General features: G+C 53.3%; 1 protein-coding gene across 1 annotated transcript; it reads left to right on the top strand.

The window, feature by feature from the left end:
* The first annotated feature begins 9930 nt into the window (after positions 1-9930).
* Positions 9931-21477, top strand: LOC100919391 (transducin-like enhancer protein 1). The gene is made up of 17 exons (XM_031948318.1): positions 9931-10188; positions 11067-11252; positions 11804-11958; positions 12522-12585; positions 12704-12748; positions 15250-15312; positions 15419-15520; positions 16838-16849; positions 17295-17448; positions 17643-17833; positions 18037-18113; positions 18386-18635; positions 18820-19067; positions 19593-19740; positions 19958-20108; positions 20949-21025; positions 21173-21477. Exons 2-17 carry the CDS (start codon positions 11226-11228, stop codon positions 21278-21280), a joined length of 1872 nt encoding a protein of 623 aa, XP_031804178.1. The 5' UTR covers positions 9931-10188; positions 11067-11225; the 3' UTR covers positions 21281-21477.
* The last annotated feature ends 100 nt before the right edge of the window (positions 21478-21577 follow it).

Below are 21577 nucleotides of genomic sequence, written 5' to 3'. Positions count from 1 at the left end.
ATACCAGCTGCTCTGACTTTTGTCCTGCCACTGGACATCAGTGACTCTGGAAGAGAGAGTGAGATTGATGACTTTGTGCAATCCTTCCACGTAAATCACTCTGTGATGTCATTGGTCCTCTTCCAGAATGAAGGATGAACAACAAAAACAAAAGCCTTTGACAGAAATAAGGATGTTTAAAGGAGAGCTGGGTTCTGAGAACAGGGCTGGGAGACAGATGATGAGCAGTTCCATTTTGGACAAATTAAGTTTAAACCAATTAAGTTAAATCCAAGTTTAAACCATAGATCATCTAGTGTGCATCCTGAGCAGGAAGTTGGAGATCTGGGACTGGAATTCAGGAGATGGATTAGAGATGGATTATGTCAATCTGGGAATCATCAATGAAGAGATAATAATCAAACCTTTATGGATACTGATGAAATCATCTCACCAAAGGAAAGAGCAACAAGAGGGTTCAAGATAGAAGTGAATCCAAGGGATAATGTTGTAAAAAATTACCCTGAAATGGGTTCTGTCAATAAAAAGTTATAATTATTTTTTAAAAAAGAGGGTTCAAGATAATGCCTTGGGGAGCACCAACACTTAATGAGTAGGATATATAGAAATGATGATCGTCAAAGGAAATTGAGAAGTAGTCAGACAAATGGAAGGGCCTCTCTCCCACTAGAAGTACCCTCTCCCCTTCCTCTGATTGGCTGGGTCCTCTCAGAATCTCCATTTTTAAGCGTGGCAATCAAACCAGTCTTGTCTGCATTCTTCTCCCAACAGAAGAACTGACTCACTAGACTTTTTCTACCATCTCTCCTTCTGGTTACCTTCTTTTGATAATTGTTTTTCTCCATTAGAATGGAAGTTCCTTGAGGGTACACTATCTCTTTGCTTTCTCCTTGTATGTGTAGTTCAGAGCATGGCACATAATAACTACTTAATAATCTCTTGTTGTCTTGACCAGAAGGGGAGAACCAGGAGAAAGTAATGTCCTAAACCTTGTAAAACCTTCATTTGGTCCTGTTATTCCCCAAGCTATCTCCCTATACTTCCTCTCTCTTTCCTTTCCAAACTCCTACAGATGATCTACCCCCAAAGCCTCCACTTGGGGTCATTAGAGTGAGAATAGATATTAAAGCTCATTAAGTTGGGGCAGTTCCAATGATCTTTCGATGAAGAGAGCCATCTGCACCCAGAGAGAGGAATGTGGGGACTGAGTGTGGATCACAAAACAGCATTTTCTCTCTTTTTGTTGTCATTTGCTTGAATTTTGTTTTCTTTCTCATTTTTTTCCCTTTTTTATCTGATTTTTCTTGTGCAGCATGATAATGGTGGAAATATGTATAAAAGAATTGCACATGTTTAACATATATTGGATTACTTACTATCTAGGGGAGGGAGTAGAGAGAAGGGAGAAAGAAAAAATTAAAACACAAGGTTTTGCAGGGGTGAATTGAAAACTATGCATATGTTTTGTAAATAAAAGGCTTGAAAATTTAAAAAAAATTAATCAAGCTCAACTTCCTAATTTTAATTTATGAGGAACCTTTGTTCCATGGGGGCCCACCTAATGTTTAGTTCAGTACTTGGCACACAGTAGGTGCTTAATGAATATTTACTAAATGAATGAAAAAACTGTGGTGTATAAATATGATGGAACATTGTTATACCATAAAAAATGACAAAAGAGAATTTCATGGCATCCCAATCAGTGTGAACCAGTACAGAGAGAAGGGAGAATAATTTATACATAATAATAATATGGTAAAGTCTTTTTACTTCTGCCTCAGTATTCTCATCTGCAAAATGAGAAAATGACAATCCCTACCCATAGGATTCTTAGGAGGATCAAGCAAGAGTGCTTTGCAAATTATAAAACTCTCTATAAAATTATTATTCATTCTGGGTCTGGAGATATTATTGGTCATTGCTTTAAACAGAATTTTGAAGTCTTTCAAAGTTGCTTTTCTTTACCATATTATTACTTTTGTATATATTATTTATACAAGAAATCTGAATTCAGGCCTTCCATTGTTCTATCCCATGGTGTGATCTAACTACCTGTTGTCTACCTCCAGAAAGGTGATAGACTAATGCAGAAGGTAACAATTAAGTTGAGTCTTGAAGGAAACTAGAAATTCCAAGGAGCCTAAGTGAAGAGGAAGAGCCTTCTAGGTGTGTGTGTGTACACAGTATAAAAATATGGAGACAGGAGATAAAGGAACAGCAAGAAGGCTGATATGGCTGCATGGGGGGGGGGGGGGGTTAAAATATAAGAAGGCTGGGAAGGTGGGATGGGGGCAGGCTGCAAAGAGCTTTAAATGCCAAACAGAAGAATTTATATTTGATCCTGGAGATAATAACAAGCCACTGGTGTTTATTGAGGCGGGGCAACACAGTCAGAACAGAGCTTTGGGAAAATCTCTTTGGTTGCCATGTGGGGGATAAATTGGATTGGGGAGAAACTAGAGGCTGAACAATCAGTAGGTTAGTCAATAAGCATCTTTTAAGAACTTCCTATGTGCCAGACACTGTGCTATATGCTGAAGGTGAAAAAAAAAAAGTGGTAGTAGTAAAACAAAACCCCTGTCCCCCAAGAAATTCATATTCTAATAGTGGAGATAACTTGAAACAATGGCATCCATGCAAGATATATAAAGTGCAGATGGAAAGTAATTAGACAGTTACTACAAGAGTCTAGTCAAGCTAAGACCAAGGTGATTATTGCACATGTGTAACCTGTATCAGATGACTTACCTTCTCAGGGAAAGGGGAACAAGAGGGAGGGTAAGATAGAATTGGGAATTTTTAAAAATCCCTAATGTAAAATGTGAAAAATTGTTTTTACATGTAATATGGGGAATAAAATGTGTTTTTTCTCAATAGCATTTTATATTTCCAAATACATGTAAAATAATTTTCAATATTCATTTTTGTAATTTGTGTTCCAAATTTGTTCTCCTTCCCTCCTTTCCCTCCCTTTCCCCAAGACAGCAAACAATCTGATATAGGTTATACTTGTCTGATCCTTTTAAGCAAAATATTATTTTTTAAAAGATATAATCTACTAAACTAGGGTAGCAGTTGTATGTATAGGGACAGATGAAAGAGATGCCATGGAGCTAGAAATGCCACAATATGGGGAGTGACTGGACATGTGGGGCGAGTGAAAATCTGAAGAGTTGAAATGATGTGAAGAGTGTAGACTTGGGGAAATAGAAGAATGGAAGTGCTCTTGATAGTAATAGGGAAATTAGGAAAAGAGGAAGGTTTGGGAGGGATAAATGAGGACCAAGAAAAGGCTGTCAGATTCAGCAATTAAGAAGTCGCTGATAACTTTGGAAAAGGCAGTTTCCACTGAATGATGAAGCTAGAAGCCAGCATTCCAGTTTAAAAGAATGAGAGGAAGTAGAGGTACCAAGTGAGAAGGGAAAAGGGAAAAGGGATACAGAACAATAACTAGCAGGATTGTAGGGTCCAGTGAGAGTTATTCAGGAATGGGGGCGACATGGGCTTGTTTGTAGGCAGTGGAAAAGGAATCGGGTAGATATGGAGAGATTAAAGACTTGGTGGGTGGGGGGCATTGATAGTAGGAGATAACTGCTAGAGGAACAGAAATCATGAAAGAATACATCAAGGAGCAGCTAGATGGCTCTGTGGATAGAAAGTACCAGCCCTAAAGTCTGGAGAACTTAAGTTCAAATGCAGCCTCAGATATATAACACTAACTATGTGTCCTTGGGCAAGTCATTTAACCCCCTAAAAATCATAAGAAGGGTATATTGAATAGAATCATTTTGCAGAAAATTTGAATTAGATGACTTTTGAAGTCCTTTCCATCTTTAATATTTGGTATGACTCTCTTTTTTTAATAATAAGTTTTTTTTATTTTGTGTTCCATATTTTTCTCCTTCCTTTCTCCCCATCCCTTCCCCTAGGTGGCAAGTAATCCAATACATGTGAAATATGTGCAATTCTTCTATATATATTTCCATATTTATCATGCTTCACAAGAAAAATCAGATAAAAAAGGGGGGAAAAGTAAGAAAGAAAACAAAAAACAAGCAAACAACAACAAAAAAGGTGAAAACACTATGTTATGATCCACATTTTGTCCCCATAGTCCTCTCTCTGGATGCAGATAGCTCTCTCTTCATCACAAGTCTGTTGGAATTGGCTTGAATCACCTCATTGTTGAAAAGAGCCACATCAGTCAAAGTTGATCATTACATAATCTTGTTTTTGCCGTGGTATAATCTTCTCCTAGTTCTGTTCACTTCACTCAGCATCAATTCATGTAAGTCTCTCCAGGCCTCTCTGTATTCATCCTGCTGGTCATTTCTTACAGAACAATAATATTCCATAATATTCATATATCATAACTTATTCAGTCATTCCCCAACAATTGGGCATCCACTCAGTTTGGTATGACTCTCTGAGCAGTAATTAGTAAATCCAGGATTTGAATCCAGATTCACTGATTCCCATTGGAATAATACCCACTATTCCAGACTTCCTTGCCACTCCATCATCTTCTACTCCTTACAATCAACTTTCAAACCCCCTGTGCGCTATTGAAATTGCTCCCTTTCAAGGTTCCCCTTTGTTCAATGCGGTGTCCTTCTCTTAGTCCTTATCTATTTTGATCCCTCTGAGAAATTCTGACACTGTTGATCTCTTCCCACTCCCAGATTTTCTTTCTTCCCTTGACTTCTGCTCCAATGCTGCCTTCTCTCACTTTTCCTCCTACCTATCTGACCAATCCTTCTCCATTTCCATCTTTGGTTCTCCTCTTTCTCCTCCTTTAGTGTATCTCTGCACACCGAGTATTTAATCAGTTGCCAAGTCTTGTGGATTTAACCTTCTTTCATCCAACAGTTTTCCATCTACTCCCAAGGACTAGGGAGATAATATGCCCCTTGTCCTCTGCCCAAGTCAGGCACTTTTAGGGTACGGTGACTTGCAAGTGAATTGTATTGAAGTGAGGAGGGGCTGTGCAAGTCACCAGCCTCACTTTTCCTTTGAGAGACATTTGAATCCAGTGGCAAGCCATCAATCATCCCTGGAGATAATCGGTGAGCTAGAGGCAATAAGGATGGCCTCTAGTTCATGTCATACCAAAATCACAGGAAGGAAATGGTACAATTGGTACAATATTGGTACAATCAAAGCACCACAGATTCAGAGCTGGAATCTCAAGGGCAGGAGAGGAGATCAGCCCCTTTCATTTTACAGATGAGAAAACAAGCCACCAGGCTTGTTAGATCTCTTCCCTGTGACAAGATGTGAAAGAAACTTGATTTTGAACCCAAATCCTAGACATGTTCACAAATCTGAAGAGGCTGTCAACTGGATGTCCACCTTGGAGAGCTAGTGTAGGATTCTATGAGATATGGGCTAATGATCCAAAATGGGATCTCAGAGGCCCTATTGAGTCCAACCCTTACTCTTTAATTTTTGTAAGCAGGAAAGTAGCCTCAGTAGAAAGACTCTTAGCCAAGAACATCTGACTTCAAATCTGGGCTCAGATCTGAGTTAAAATCTCACCCTTAGTAGCTGTGTCATTTTGGGCAAGTCATTTTACCTCTGTTTGCCTGTTTCTTCAACTGCAAAATGGGGATGATAATAGCTTCTACCTCCCAGGGTTGTTGTGAGTGCTTTGTAAAACATTGTAAATATTTGTGATGCATTTAGCACAGAGCTTGACACATAGGAAGTGCTATATAGATATTAGCTAGATACTGAGGCTGAAGGATATGAATTCAGTCTGTCCATTAGCATCTTAGTAAGTGCTTATTATAAATCAGGCACTGTGCTAAGCTCTGGGAATGCAAAGAAAGGCAAAGAAGGGCTCCTGCTTTGAAGAATCTCACATTCTAATGGGGGAGACAGTATGCAAATAACTACCTAAATAGGAGATATATACAATGTAAAGTACCGGAAGGTACTAACTATGATAGGTGGGGAGGGGACTTTTGCCAAAAGACTTTTGGCAAAAGTAGGAATTGAAATTGAATTTTGAAGGAAGCCTGGGAAGCCAGTGAGGAAAGGGACAATCAGTGCAAATTTATCATGGAGGAAGAACAGTAGGAGTATATGAAGGGGAGTAAGGTGTAAGAAGAATGGAAAAATAGGATAGGGCCAGTTGTGAAAAATTTCTAAAGCCAAGAGCATTTTTCATTTGCTCCTGGAGGCAATAGGCAGCAGCCACTGGAGTTGATTGAGTAAGGGACGGCAGAATGGTACTTGAGCTTTAGGAAAATCATTTTAATGGCTGAATGGAGGATGGATGGATGTAGGGAAAGACTTGAAGTGAGCAGAAACACCAGCAGCTACTGTAATAGTCCAAGTACAAAGCCATGAAGGTCTGTACCAGGGTGGTGGCTGTGTGAGAAGTACATGAGCTACGTTGTGAAGGTCAAAACAAGACTTGACACAGATTAGCTATGTGAGATGAATGAGGGTAAAAAGTCAAGGATGACATCTAGATTTCCAGCCTGGGTGACCGAAAAGATAGTTAGTGTTCTTAATAAGGCAGTTCAGAAAGTTCCCTTTGTAGGGAGAGATAATGAGTGTGATTTTGAACCCATTGAGCTTGAGAGCTAGCCAAAAGGCAGTTAGTTGGTTGGTGATGAAAGATTCAGAAGAGAGAGTGGGACTGATATATAGATCTGGGACTATCAACATAGAGATGATAGTTAAATTTATGGAGGCTGATGAGTTCATCAAGTTGAGATGAAGAAAGTACAGGCAGACCTTTGGGAGACATCCAAGGTTAGTAGACGTGACCTGGATGAAGATCCAACAAAGAAAACTAAGGAGGAGTGGAAAGACAGGTAGGAGGAGAACCAGCAGAGAACAATGTTGTGAAAACCTAAGGAGTTTTGAGGAAAAGTGGGTGATCTACAATGTTAAAGGCTTCAGAGAGATCAAAGAGAAGGAAGATTGAGAAAAGACCATTGGATGTCACAGCTCAGAGGAGTCTGGTAACTTTGGAGAGAGAGCAGCTTCAGAAGAATGACGAGACAGCAAAATGACTGTTTGGACATGTATACTTATATTGTATTTAATTTATACTTTAACATATTTAACATGTATTGGTCAATCTGCCATTGCGGGGAGGGAATGAGGGGAATAAGGGGAAAAAGTGGAACAAAAAGTTTGGCGATTGTCAATGCTGGAAAATTACCCATGCATATAACTTGTAAATAAAAAGCTATTAAAAAAAAAGATGAAGGTGAAAGTAAAGGTAAAGGGCATATTCAGTGAGATCACAAAAAAAAGAAGAAGAATGATGAGGTTAGAATCCAGAAATGTTAGGTTTAGAGGAGGAAAGGAAGTGGGGGGCATCCATTGTGGCTGACCCCCTCAAGTAGCTTGGGAGGAGAAATATAAAATAAGTGAGAGCTGAATGGATAGTTGGGTTAGGTTTCGGAATGGGGAAGACAAAACCCATGGATAAGGCAGTAAAAAAGGAACCAGTGAATAAGAAGACGTTGAAGATTACAGAGAAGGGGGTTCTCACACCAATCCAGCAAGAAGTGGGATTTGAACCCAACCCCCCCTTCACCTGAGTTAGCATTCTTTACATTGGACCAAGCCACATTCAAGAGCTGCAACAAGTGAAATGTGTTGTGCTCATTGTTGCTAGTATCTTACTTACCTAGTTCTATCCTGCTTGGCCCAGGTCTGGTGGCTGCTGGTTCAGACTTATTCTGGCTTTGACAAGTCTGCTGTGGGTCGAGGCTGGCGATCAGGGAGCTGGGGTGTAAGGGTTTGGGTTACAGAATAATAATGCTCTGGCAAAGTTGTTGTTTTGTTCTCCGTTCTCGAAGAAGACCAAGACATGAGGGATGTGTTTGGTGGATTAGATCCAGTGAAGGGGAGCTGTCTGTGCAAGGTCACCTGCCTCACTTTCCCCTCCAAAGCCATCTGAGTCCTGTGGCCCGTTATAGATCGGGAGGACTGGATTCAATGGGAGAATTTCCTCACATCAGCCCTGGGAAGGATGGGAGTATGAGGCTCATAGAATCAGAGGTTGGAGAGGTAAGGGCAAGGAGAGGTATTCTTCGGAGAGGGCCATTTGGGTAAAGAGAATTGTTAGGAAGGGGACCCAGGTAGCAATTTTACCCAGAGGTGGAATTGAACCCAAAGTCTTTTAATTCCACCTCCCTCAGCTTTTCCTGAGCTGAGGGAATCACTGTGCTGTGATACCTCGTTGTCACCCTTACTTTCCAGAAAAGGGTCCCCAAAGAGGAAAGTATTGGTCAGAGATCACATCTAGAGTTAATACATCCTAATTAAGCAACCCAGAGAAAGGGAGATGTCATTTACATAGCCAAGGTTTGCAAAGTGCTTTAAATGCATTATTTTATTTGATTAGTGTGAGAACTAGGAATGGAAGCCAGGTCTCCTGACTGTTTGAACTTTGCATCTTTCCCAGAATCTCTGTACCTACTAGGTGATTAATAATTGTCTGTTGTTCTTCATAGGAGCCTGGGTCTGTTAACATTAGGAAAAAAGTCCAAAGCAAAGAGACATGCCGGGAGATAGGGGACTGTGGAGGGCAGTAGGAGGGTACAGGAGCTGTTAGTCTGAACACCCAGATCCAGGGAGTTAGTTTTGACAGCCGGCCCCCTTCAGTGGATGGCTGAGGAGGGGAGATGCTGGGCTGGGTCAGCAAGAGCAAGGGCAGGTGGTACAGTCAGGACTCAGCCCCGATCTCCTCCTGCCCTCCCCATTCCACTCCCGCCTCCCCCCCCCCACCCCATCCATTCTGACCCAGCCCAGTCCCGAAGGGGCAGTAATTATCCAGAGAAGGAGGGAGCCTGGCTTTCGCCCTGGGAAACAGGCCCCTGATGGGACTGACCATCTCTGGGCTAATTCGTTCGGAAACTCAGCTTCTTCTCAACCCCCTCCCATCCCACTCTTCCCCCATGACTCAATAATTGAGCTCAGGGTGAGTTCTTGGGGCAAACCCAGAAGGATGGCCGGGGGATGCAGGAAAAGCTAAGCTGCGGATGAGCCTCTGTCTTTCTCAGAAGAGGGGCAACCTTGGGGTGGGGCCGACTCCCGGTTAGGTGGTGCACTCGGTGACCCGGACCCTGGCACTTCCTTCCTCGCCGCCTCAATTGCCCAATCTGTCAAACGGATTAACCAACCCTGCCCTCGGGACCTCACTGGGCTGCGGGGGAGGATTAAGTGGAGTGGGAACTCCGGGCCCCGAGCCAGAGAGCGGGAGCTCCAGTTCGGATTCTGCGGCTCGGAGGCTGGGCAATCTCTGGCAAATCGCTTGCGGGCTTTGGGCCTCAGTTTCTCCGGAGAGAAAAACAATGGGATGGCTTCTAAGATCCGCGGCTCTAAGGGCCCATCCCGATCTGTCTGAACATTGCCAGTCCTAGGCTGACGCTCCGGCTTCCTCCCACAATTGTCCTACAATCCTCTCCCCTTCCCCCACTCCCCCCTCCTCCCTTTTCCTGGAACAAAACACCTCCATCCCAGACCATCCAGTCAAGGGTTAAAGCCCCAACCCGGCTTGATCGCTCCGCAGGCTCCGGGCTGATTGACACATTCCCGGGGCGGAACTCTGGGGCCGGCCAATAGGCGCGGGCGGTGGTGACAGCGCGAGGACCCCACGTGGGGGCGCGGTGGCCCCCGCAGCGCCCTGATTGGTCGGCCCTGCTCGGCGCTGGCCCGCACGAGCCCCGGCCCACGTGGACCTGGCGCGCGTTCATTGATCAGTTTCCCCGCAGAGCCGCTGCTGCCTCTGCTGCCCGGGGAGGCGGGGGAGGCGGGGCGGGCGGGGGCGGAGCGGAGTGGAGCGGGGAGGGCGGCCAGGAGGAGGAGGAGGAGGAGGAGGAGGAGGAGGAGGAGGAGGAGGAGGAAGAGGAGGAGGAGGAGGAGGAGGAGGCGGCGGCGGCGGCGACAGCGGCGGCCGAGGGGGCGGGGAGGCCGAGACGAGGTTGGGGCCGGACCGGGCCCGGGCGGAGCCGAGTGGGGCCGAGCAGCGCAGGCCAGCTCGGGGGCCTCCAGGCACTCCTGGCCTCGGCCTTCGCCTTCTCCCCTCCCCTTCCTCCGTGGGCGCCAAGCTAAGCGGGCCTGGCCGGACCGGACCCTGCTGGGCTGCGCTGGGGCCGCCGAACCCCCTCCTTCCTGCCCCCGACGTCCCTCCTCCCCCCTCGTGCCCTAGCCTGCCCGGTGAGTCCTGGGGGAGCCAGCGGGGACGGCCGCCTGCTCCCTCCCCTCCCAGCGCTCCTGTCCCCTCCCTTCCCAAAGAGGGAGACAGGAGGCGGGGCCGGGGGGGGCGCCGAGAAGTAGAGGAGGAGGGGGGAGAGAGTGGGGGAACACGGGGGTAAGGGAGACCCGAGAGGGTGAGGACGGGAGAGAACGAGGAGAAGAGTGCACACAGTGGGAGAGGATGGGGAGAAGGAAGGAGAAGAGGGAAGGAGGCAGGAGTAGAGAAGAAGGGGGGAAATACGGGAGAGGAGAGACTGGAGAAGAGAGAATGAGGAAGAGGGCAGTGAGATAGAAGGGAAAAGAGTCAGGGAGAGGGGAAAGGAAGAGAGAAGGGAGAAGTGATGGAAGGAGAGATGGGTGAGGATGACAAGGAAAGAGGGCCGAGGAAGGAAGGCGTGAAAAGGAAAAGGGAAGAAGAAAGGAAGGAAGAAGAGGGGAAAGAGAGAAGGAAAGGGGGGAGGAGGAAGGGAAGAAAAAAAAGAAAGGAGGAGGGCCCATTGTCTGGCTGGAGATGAGGGAGAGGGAGCCAGAGCTGGGTGGGTTGGCACTGGGGAGAGAGTGCTGAGCTGGGGAAGAGGGATGCTGGCCAAAGTGGCCTGCTCGCCCCAGGCTGGCCAGCGCTGGGCTTGTGCCAGGCTGGAGTTGGACAGCAGGTGGAGAGGCTGCTGGCAGGGGCTGGAAGGGCCTGGCCAGGAGGAGGATAAAAAGGGGCCGAGTTGGGAGTGCAGGGGAGGGGGTGGGGGGTGACTGTCCCAGGCTCGGTCCCCAGGCAGCACCTAGGCCCGGCTCTGAGGGTGGCACAGCAGGGGATACCCCCCCTTCCCTCTGTTCTCTTCCAGCCCGGTGCAGCCGGCTGCCTTTCAGAACCCGCTGGCAGCAGCCTTGGCGGTTTCGAGCTGGAGCCTGTCCGAGGGCCTGGGCAGAGGGCCAGAGATTAGATCTAGTAGCCAGAGAGGTGGCTGGTGGATAAGGCGGAGGGCTGCTCCCTCTGGCTGAAGATGTTTCCCCAGAACAGGCCGCCTTTGGTGAGTCCTGCCTGCAGGACCTTCCCAGTGGGTCCCTCTAGGCTAAGTGCCCCCCTCCCAGGGGCCTGCCAGGGTGAGGGCAGTAATGGGGGAGAGAGGGCTAGGACCAGTCAGTAGCCCTTATGCTTAATAAATCCCTACCCTGCCTCTGGGAGTCTCAGTGAAAGAAAGGCATCGGACCCAAGACCCTTTCCTACCTCAGGCAACATGGATTAGAAGGCCTGGTCTGAGTCCCCACTCAGGCACTTCCCAGCATCAAATCCTAAGACTGAGCCCAAGCTACTGGCTCTGGGAGACCTGATTCTCCAAAATTGTCTTGGATTTAATTTAGAGAAATGAGCACCGAGTTCAAATTCTAACTCAGTCACTAAAAGCTTGGTGGTTTTGTCCCATTTCTCCGAGATGTGGGTTGTCTTCTCTTTACCATGGGAAGAGGAGCCTGGCTGCAGATACCACCATTGTGCTCTCTTGCACTTGCACAGAAGGGCTCTCTCTTGGTCTCTTGGGACCTGGGGTGGGTCATGTCTGACCGATGCTTTGCCCCCCCCCAGAGCCACCTCCAAGCCCCCCCAGTGGCCTCGGCGGCGGCCGTGCTCGTGACCACCAATGCTTCGGCCACTACTCCTCAGACCCTGAAACTCACCTACCCGGAGACCTTGGATCGGATCAAGGAAGAGTTCCAGTTCCTTCAGAGTCAGTACCACAGGTAAGGGGTTCCAGAAGAAGGAGAATCCCACCTTGAGATTCGGATAGAGGTCAGAAGACAGGCTGGGGGCTTGAGGAGACCAGCCAGCCCAGGAAGCCTCAGCTCCTCTTGGGCTCCAGGCCCCTGTTTTTGGAGTCATTAGACCTGAGTGGGAATGCTGCCTCTTGGTGCCAGCTTGCGATCTTGGCCAAGACCCCTTCTCCCCTGCGATCCCTTTTAGCTCTGATCCCCAGAATCTCCCTCCAATTCCTCTTCCCGATTCTCATCCGGGACAGCAGAAAACACCCGGGTGGAAACGTCAGGTCCAGTTCTGAAGCTGCCTTTGACTTGCTGGGTGATGGATGGAAAACAGCCTTTCCCTCTCTGGGCCCAGGCTCCTCCATCTTTAGAATGAAGACTTGAGCTAGGTTATCCCACCTCCCTCTGAGACTCCCATCCCTCCTGGCGCTGCTCCCAGCCGGGTGTGAGCCCCATGGGTGCCAAGGGAGGTGAGCATTCCCCTAGGCCCCTTCCAGGCCCGGCGGCCTCTGGGCCCTCACTCAGAACTCGCATGTGGCCCTTAGCTTGAAGGTGGAGTGCGAGAAGCTGGCGTCCGAGAAGACTGAGATTCACAGGCACTATGTCATGGTGAGCCACCCTCGGGTCAGGGGTGAGAGATGCTGGGGGGCAGGGGCTTGGGACCGCTCTGGGGGCGGGGCTGGAGCGCTCCTCTCTTGCCTCCATCTCCCCCTCGCCTCCCCTGCAGTACTACGAGATGTCCTATGGCCTCAACATCGAAATGCACAAACAGGTGAGTGGCCCTGGCGGCCTGGCCCCTGTTCTCTCCTCAGGAAGTCTCCAGGCTCTGGGGGGCGGGGGCCCACCCAGCGGCAGCTCTGGGGGAGGGGGGAGGCAGGGCAGCCTCCCAGCATTCTTGTGGCTTCTCTTCCCAGTGAAGCTGCCACCATTTCCCCCCCCCCCCATTCTCCTCCTCCCCCTGCCTGCCCATCCCTGTCTCATCTGGCCCAGGGGCTCCCAGGCGGCAGCATTTACGGAGATCTGATCCCAGGTGCTGCTGGCCGCCCGCCAGGGCCCTGTCTGTGCTTTTGCTGGGGCCTGGGAGGAGGCTGGGCTGCCAGGCAGTGGCTGCTGGGGGTGGGGGGTGGGGGGCAGCAGAGTTCCGGCCCTTCCCAGTGACCAGGTTCGGGTCCTGCCCAAACATTTGTACCCAAGTCCTCAGGGGAGCCATTTTCAGGACAGAGAGCCCAGCCTGGGGCAGGGGAGGGGAGCAGGGGGATTCTGGCCATCACCTAGTGCTCCCTGCTCTGCTGGAGGGTCTCTGGACTCCTGAATATTCAGGGGGGAAAGGGGGCCAGGAGATAACAGTGATGGGCCAGCCCCTTCCTCTGAATGACAAAGACTAGGACAGGGGAGACCAGAGAAGCTGAGGTGCTTGCCCAGGATCTCTCAGCATAGCCAAGTCTGCCAGCAGCTAGAACTCAATCTGATCCTCCCCACCTGGCACTCTTTGCCTCAGAGAGGGAAACTGCTCTGGGGAAGAGTGAACACGGAATATTTTTGGTCTCCCAGCTCTGACCTCCTGGGTTCTAAAGTCCCTCCCAGCTCTGACCTCCCGGGTTCTAAGGGCCCTCCCAGCCCTGACATCCTGGGTTCTAAAGGCCCTTCTAGCTCTGACCTCCTGGGTTCTAAGGGCCCTCCCACCTCTGACATCCTGGGTTCTAAGGGCCCTCCCACCTCTGACATCCTGGGTTCTAAGGGCCCTCCCAGCCCTGACATCCCGGGTTCTAAGGGCCCTCCCAGTCCTGACACTCTGGGTTCTGAGGGTCCTCACAGCCCTGACATCTTCAGTTTTAAAGGCCCTTCTAGTTCTGACATTCAGTGCTTTATGGGCAGTAGGGGCCAATGCTCTTTAGACCTGTCTCCACCTTGCCCTGCCCCCACTGCTTGTTCTCCTGGCCTTTAAAGAAGGAACAAAAATCCAGCCCCCCTCCCCCACCTCCTGCCTGCCTCCTCCTCAAAGACCTCCTTTGGAGGAGGGGGGGGGGAGCCATTGAGTGCACAGCAGAGGAGAGGGAAAGAACGAGAGGGAGCCTAGAGCAGCAGGATCATTTTTCATGCTGAGAGCGTTAAAGTGCCCGTAAATTGCACATTAACGAGCCCGAGTGAATTGGAGGCTGCCTCCCCCGGGGCCCTGCCCATCAGTGCATCAGGCAGGAGGATCCGTCACTGCCCGCCCCAGGAGACAGCTCCTGCCTGCCCAGAAACCACCCACCCGGGCCCAGAGCCTCAGGCTGAGGGGCTACCCTCGGAAGCCCCCCCCCCCCAGCCCTGCCTTTCACCAGGCCCTTCCCAGGGAACATTTCCCCTGAATCCCCATTCGTTCCTGCCTCGTGGTGGGGCCAGCTGGGGAGCTCCCAGGGGCAGGAGGCTCCTGCCATCTCGTTAGGCTGGGGAGGGCTTCCCAGGGCTGGCTGCCCCCGCCACCCTCCCCTGCAGCTGAGGGCCTCTGGACCCTGCCAGCCTGAAGGCCCCCTGCTTGCGTCTCTTTCCAGCTGTTCTTTTATCCTCCAGCCTAGGCAGGGAGGGAGGAGGTGAGAGCTAATTCTCACACCCTTCATCAGCTAGAAGTATTGATCGAAACACAGCCGGATCCCTTTCCACCCCTCCTCCTCCCCAACCATCCTCGCTGGCAATCGAGGTCCCTGATTGCTTGTGGCACACAAGTGGTACAGGGAAAACCGCAGCTGGAAGGAAGAGGGACCTCTCCAGGGCTTCCTGACAGGCCTTGAGAGCATCAATTAGCACTCAGCACCCAGCCTGGGGGGAGGGGGGCTACTCCTGTCATTGAGACCCTGAACTCTGGCCTGGCAGAGTCCACTATTTAGGTGACCCTGCTGGAACCACAGAACCCGGGAGGTCAGAGCTGGGAGGGCCCTTAGAACCCAGGAGGTCAGGGCTGGGAGGGCCCTTAGAACCCAGGAGGTCAGGGCTGGGAGGGCCCTTAGAACCCAGAACATCAGCTATATGTATTGAAAACAGCCTAGTCCCCAGGAACACTAGGCACCCATCCTGGCTTGACTGCTTGACTCAGTACCACTTTTTGGTCATGGGTTCCTTTCAGAGACCCTTGCTTGCCCCCTTTATACAATGAGTGGATTGTCTTAGGTCCTTGATGTCCCCCTGAGCTTGGATCTCCTGAGTTTAGCCGCTCTGTCCAGGACCTCTCAGTGCCGGGGGGGTGGGGGGGGGGTGGGCCGGCGCCCCCACAGCTGACTCTGGTTCTTCTTCCAGACAGAGATCGCCAAACGGCTGAACGTGATCTGTGCTCAGCTCATCCCCTTCCTCTCCCAGGAGGTAGGCCGCTCAGGGGGCAGCTGTGGGGCAGAGTTTCTGGCCAGCCTTGGGGTTTCTGATGAGGATCCCCAGCCTATGACTCTGCCCCCTTTCCCTCTTTCCCCAGCACCAGCAGCAGGTGGTCCAGGCAGTGGAGAGAGCCAAGCAGGTGACCATGGCAGAGCTGAACGCTGCCATCGGGGTAGGTAGATCCTTGCCTGGGGAGGAGTGAGGCCTGGGAGAAGGCTGGAGCCCATCCCAGGGCAGCCACCGTGTCCTGACCAGCCTTGTCCCTTTGAACCAGGCCCTAAGCTTCTCAAAGCCTCAGCTTCCTCATGTAAAAGGGGCTAAATTACAGTCCTCCAAGGCCCCTCCAGCTGTGCTCCCCTGTTCATGTGGAAGCTACGCTTCCTGCCCCAGGCTCTGGGGACCATTACCATGTCCCACTCCCCCTCAGTCCTTGCCCCCCACCTCTCTGTCCCTGTCTTCCTCTCCTGTCTGTCTTGTCTGTCTGTCTCTCTCTGTCTCTCCTGGCTGTCTCTCTCCTCTCTTTTTCTCGCTCTCTGTCTGTCTCTGTCTGTCTCTTTCTCTCTCTCTCTCTTCCTCTGTCTGTCTCTCTCTCTCCTTTTCTCACTGTCTCTCTGTCTCTGTCTCTCCTGGCTGTCTCTCTTTCCTCTCCTTTTCTCATTTTGTCTCTCCCCATGAACTCCCCCTTTCTTCCCCAGCACCAACTCACCCCCCTACCCCACTCACGCCTCCCATCCCACAACCCCCTCCCTCGGCCCCCCTAAAAGTACTTCAAAACTCCTAGCACTAACAAGGCCTAACCAACAAACTCCCAAAAAATCAAAACTTACAGAACCTAAACCCGAGAAACGATTGTAAACAGAAAACCTTACTATAAACCCCCCCCTCCACCCTCTTTCTCCTTGCTCCCCCTTGCCCCGCTTTCTGTCCTGGCAAAACAAAACCAACAAAAGTTTTTAATTTTATAATCTTGGTAAAGGGTCTCAACCAAGAAGAAAACACAACACTTAAAACCAAAAAAACAAACAAATCCATCTCTTTAAATGCCTCTGGAAAACCCCTCCTCCTCCATTTCCCCTCCATCAAACAAAACTTAAACTTTCTCTCCCAACCCCTCCCAGACCCTTTAAAAGCCCCTAAACCTTTCCCTCCAAACTCCCTGCCCCTCCCCATCTGGCAAGGGGACCTCTCCAATACCAACAGCAGAAAAACCCGAGAAAAAGAACTTTCCGAACTATAAGTTCCCGAAAAGGGAAGCATTGGGCCTACCTCCCCTGTCTTCCCAAACACTCCCAAAACGGAACAACCTGGTTTGGTCCAATGTCAAACCCCTTCCCCCTCAAAACCTTCCCTCCTGTTGGGCCTTTGGCCAATCCTCCCTCTGTCTCTAGGATCCTCATCCCCCATAGTTTCCCTTCTTACTCCCCGGGAAAATGGTTGACAAAACTCCCCCCTCGGGAAACCCCGTCCTGGGCCCCGCCATCCGTGTCCCTCATCCCGGGCCCTCCCTGCCGGCAAGGACCTGACCCCGGTATGTGAGGGAGGGCGTGGGGGGCAGGGGACTTGGGAACCAGCAGGGCTGGGGTGGGGGGGGCCAGGGGCCAGGCCCAGCTCCGGAGGGTCTGCCACTGACTCGGCCTGCACTGTCACCGGCGGGCCGGGCCTCCGTTCTCCCGCCTGGAACGGGGGGCTTCCCTAATGGAGGTTCTGCAACAAACGGGAATAAACAAGGCTGGGGGCCCAGTACAAAATGAGAAATACTAAGAGAAACCTGGGAAAACTGTATCAGCCCCTGCAGGAGGCGGGAAGAGGGGGTGCTGAGCACAGTGACCCCCTCCCATAGGACAGCCCAGGGACAGGGGAGAGCCTGTGCCCCATTTTCTCCGCTTACTGCTCCAAGGGGGCTGTTGCTCAGCACATGGCAGGAAGCCGTAGGCCTCCAACAGCCTCTGAGCTGCCTGACTCTCCTGCTGCAGGTGGAGAAGGCCGGGACCCCAGGCTTGAAGTCCAGCACGCCCACGTCCCAGGGAGACGGGCTGGGGCCCGGAGGCAGCAGCAGCAGCAGTGGAGGCAGCGTTGGGCCACAGCCCTTCCGGCCTGGGCTGGGCAAGGCGGCCGTGGACTCTCTGGGTAACCCTAGTGTGCGGCCCCCTGGGGAGGGAAGCTGGTGGCCAGGTGGGGGCGGCTCAGGCCGGTGTGGAGGGGAGCAGCTCGGGCCAGCAGTTGGGGGGGGGGTAACTCGGGCTGGTGGGGTGGGCAGCTCAGTGGCAGCTGCCTGCCTGCTTGCACGCCCAGCTGGGCACTGAGCTCGCGTCTTCTCCCAGCCCTGAGCCTCAGGAGCCCCCTGGCTGTGGCTGGTTCCTACACGGGCCCCTTCGGGATGGGAATGGTGCACTCGGCCGTGAATGGAGACCTGGCCACCCCCGGGGCCTACACAGGGCTCCATCTGGCGTCTTCACAACTCAATGGGGCCAGCGGCATGGGAGGGACATCCGGCTACGGCCGCCCAGCCCTGGTGAGTGGTTCGGCCTCAGCCCCTCTGGGGTAACTGGGCTCCCCTCCTCCTCGGAGGCTTCTGGGGCTTGTGTGGCTGCCCTCCGGCCCATCTCTGCTGTGGGGCTTCTCTAGGCCTGGGGCCTGGGGCCACGGCTCCCCTGGGGTGGAGAGCAGGGGGTTGTGGGCCGGCCAGGTGTGGAAGGTGCCTCCCACCTTCTCCAGGTCAGCTACGATCCTCACTCCCACATGCGGGTCTCCAGTCTCTCTGCTAACCTGCCCGGCAGCACCTCAGGGAAACCGTGAGTAGGCAGGGGGAAGGGGACCCTGCCCCAGGGCCTTGTGGCCTCCTCTCTCCCCTGGCTGAGGAAGGGCCTGGATGGTCCCAGAGGCCCAGTGATGGAGGGGTCCTGGGGAGGGGCTGCAAAGTGTGGTTAGAGAGAGGCCAGCCCTGGCCTGAGGGGCCTTTGGGGAGGGGCTCCAAGCCAGGCAGCCAAAGCCAGGGCACCCTCCGGGTGGGTGGGAGGTCTCTGCTCCCCAGCACACTCCATCCCAGGCTCCCTCCCCCCCACAGGGCGTACTCCTTCCACGTGTCTGCTGACGGGCAGATGCAGCCGGTGCCCTTCCCTTCCGACGCCCTCCTGGGCACGGGCATCCCCAGGCACGCCCGGCAGCTGCACACCCTCACCCACGGCGAAGTCGTCTGCGCCGTCACCATCAGCAACTCCACCCAGCACGTCTACACGGGGGGCAAGGGCTGCGTGAAGGTCTGGGACGTGGCGCAGCCGGGCACCAAGACCCCCGTGGCCCAGCTGGACTGCCTGGTGAGGAGACGGGCCGGGGGCTGCGCTCCCTGGGGAGGAGACCCGGGCCCGGGGTACTGAGCAAAGCCAGAGTCCCAGCCCCGTCCCCTCCTCCGGGCCTGGGTGGAACGGTCCCCCGGCTCCCTGGCAGGCCCGGGTTCTGGGCCCGAGCCCGCCTCCAGGCCCTTGTCTCCCTCGTACCCAGAACCGGGACAACTACATCCGCTCCTGCAAACTGCTGCCGGACGGACGGAGCCTGATCGTGGGCGGGGAGGCCAGCACCCTCTCCATCTGGGACCTGGCCGCCCCCACCCCCCGCATCAAGGCCGAGCTCACCTCCTCGGCGCCCGCCTGCTACGCCCTGGCCATCAGCCCCGACGCCAAGGTCTGCTTCTCCTGCTGCAGCGACGGCAACATCGTGGTCTGGGACCTGCAGAACCAGGCCATGGTCAGGTGGGGCTGCCTGGGGCCGGGACCGGGGCTGGGCACAGGGGGCTGGGGCAGGGCCAGGGACGGGCCAGGACCAGGTGGGACTGCTCAGGGCAAGGGCCAGGGCTGGGCCAGGAGAGGCTGCCCAGGGGCCGGGGCCGACTGCTCAGGGCCAAGAGCAGGGCCAGGGCCACAGCTGGGCACAGGGGACTGGGGCCGGGGCCAGGGCTGGGCACAGGGGGCTGGGGCCGGGGCCAGGGCTGGGCACAGGGGGCTGGGGCAGGCTGAGGGCCAGGTGAGGCTGCCCAGGACCGGGGCCAGGGCCAGGGCCGACTGCTCAGGGCCGGGGCTGGGCGCACAATGGGCTGGGACAGGCCCGGGCCAGTTGAGGCTGCCTGGGGTTGGGGCCAACTGCTCAGGGCAAGGGCCACAGCTGGGCACAGGGGGCTGGGGCAGGCCAGAGGGACAGGCCAGGGCCAGGTGGGGCTACCCCCAGACGGGCCCAGGCTGAGAACCAGCCAAGACCACGAGTGTTTCCTCTTCCTCCAGGCAGTTCCAAGGCCACACAGACGGGGCCAGCTGCATTGACATCTCTAATGATGGGGCCCGGCTGTGGACGGGGGGCCTGGACAACACAGTTCGCTGTTGGGACCTCCGTGAGGGCCGGCAGCTGCAGCAGCACGACTTTAGCTCCCAGGTGCCGGGACTGGGGGCTGATGGAGTCAGAACCTCAGAGACCCCCCCCAGGGGAAGTGCCTGGAGCTCACTCGGGGAGGGAGGAGCATCAGGCCTGACCCTGACTCTTGTGGCACAGCATGGGTTGGGCCCGGGAGTGCTCCTTGCTGCTTCCTCCCTCCCCCCTCCCACCCCCCCGCCCCGCCTAAGTTCTGATCCCCTCCCCTCTCGGCCTCCAGATTTTCTCCTTGGGCCACTGCCCCACGGGTGACTGGCTGGCCGTGGGCATGGAGAGCAGCACCGTGGAGATCCTGCACGTCAGCAAACCGGACAAGTACCAGCTGCACCTGCACGAGAGCTGCGTCCTCTCCCTCAAGTTTGCCTCATGTGGTAGGCAGGGAGTTGCTGCCCAAGGGGCCCTGCCTGGGGGGGCCCTTACCTTTGGGACCTCCCTCTGGAGCTTCCCCCTCCTGGGGTCTCCAGGCTGCTCCTGTCTTCTCCTCCCTTTTCAGTAGCAGCTTCTGACTTAGCACTACAAGTGCTGACCCTTCCCCACCTGGCACAGGGCCCAGCCCCGCGTCAGCAGAAATTTGTTAAGTGAATGGATGACATCAGTGGGTGAGCTGCTGGAGAAGAGCCTCAACCTTGTCTGTGATTAGCTGTTTTTTCTGTTGCTGTTTATATCAAACCTAGGATGTCAGAGCCAGGAGGGCCCTTAGAATCCAGGAGGTCAGGGCTGGGAGGGCCCTTAGAGAATTTCAGACCATTTATTTTATGCTCAGAGAAGCAGGTTTCATGACTTGCTGGGGATCACACAGAACAGTACAGACAGATTCCAAGTTTCTGGCCACTTCCTGGGCTCTTCCTCCTAGTCCAAAGCTCCTCCCACTGCTAACTGGGTTGTTCTGTGGGCTGAGCTTCCAGTCTTGAGTCAGGAGATCTGAGTTCACATCCTGACTCAGTGGCTTCTAGCCCGGGCCTGGGTAAGTCACTGTTTGCCTCAGTTTCTTCACCTATAAAATGAGCTGGAGAAGAAATGGCGATGGCGAATCCCTCCCTTCTCTGCCAAGAAGACCCCAAAGGGGCCATAGGAGTCAGGCAGGACAGAAGGGGATAAGAAGGGCACCCGCCGGGTGCATGGGAGGATCCAGGCAGATGCCGGATGCCAGGCTAATGGGAGGGCGGCTCTCTTGTGCCCTGTGCCCCTGTGACACCATCTCTTCCCTGAAGGGAGGTGGTTTGTGAGCACTGGCAAGGACAACCTGCTCAATGCCTGGAGGACCCCGTACGGAGCCAGCATCTTCCAGGTGAGAGGTGGCCCTGGGCTCCTGTGGGGAGGGCCTGGCCCCTTTCTAGGCCCCAGTGGAGGCAGGGCTCCCTTGCTCTCCCTTCAGGCCCAGGCCAGCTCCCCCCAATGCCCTGTCCTTCTCTCCCCTGCTTCTCTCGGGCTCCAGTCAAAAGAGTCCTCCTCCGTCCTGAGCTGTGACATCTCCACGGACGACCAGTTCATCGTCACCGGCTCGGGGGATAAGAAGGCCACGGTCTACGAAGTCATCTACTAAGAGGGGCCCCCCGCGGCCAGCCAGCGACGTCCCAAAGAATCCCGGGCCCGGGGAGCCCCACCCCCGCACGGGCCCTGTCGACATTTCGTGTGTTCTTCGGTGTTTATTTTTCTACTTCACGGGTTCTGTTTTTTGGCGGGAGGGTTTGTAGGCCCCCAGCTTTAGGTTGTATTTAATAAAATGCCAGAGGCACCTGTGGGGTTGTGTCTTCTTCAGGGTTTGGACCCCCGGCTCCCTCCTCCCCCAGCCCAGCTGTGGCCCCTTCCCTCTCCCCAGGACTCGGTGTCCCCTCGGGGA

This window comes from Sarcophilus harrisii, chromosome 1, assembly GCF_902635505.1.
Source record: "Sarcophilus harrisii chromosome 1, mSarHar1.11, whole genome shotgun sequence".
NCBI classification, from domain to species: domain Eukaryota; kingdom Metazoa; phylum Chordata; class Mammalia; order Dasyuromorphia; family Dasyuridae; genus Sarcophilus; species Sarcophilus harrisii.
Note: the sequence above shows the minus strand (reverse complement) of the source record. Positions and strands in the feature narration are given on the sequence as shown.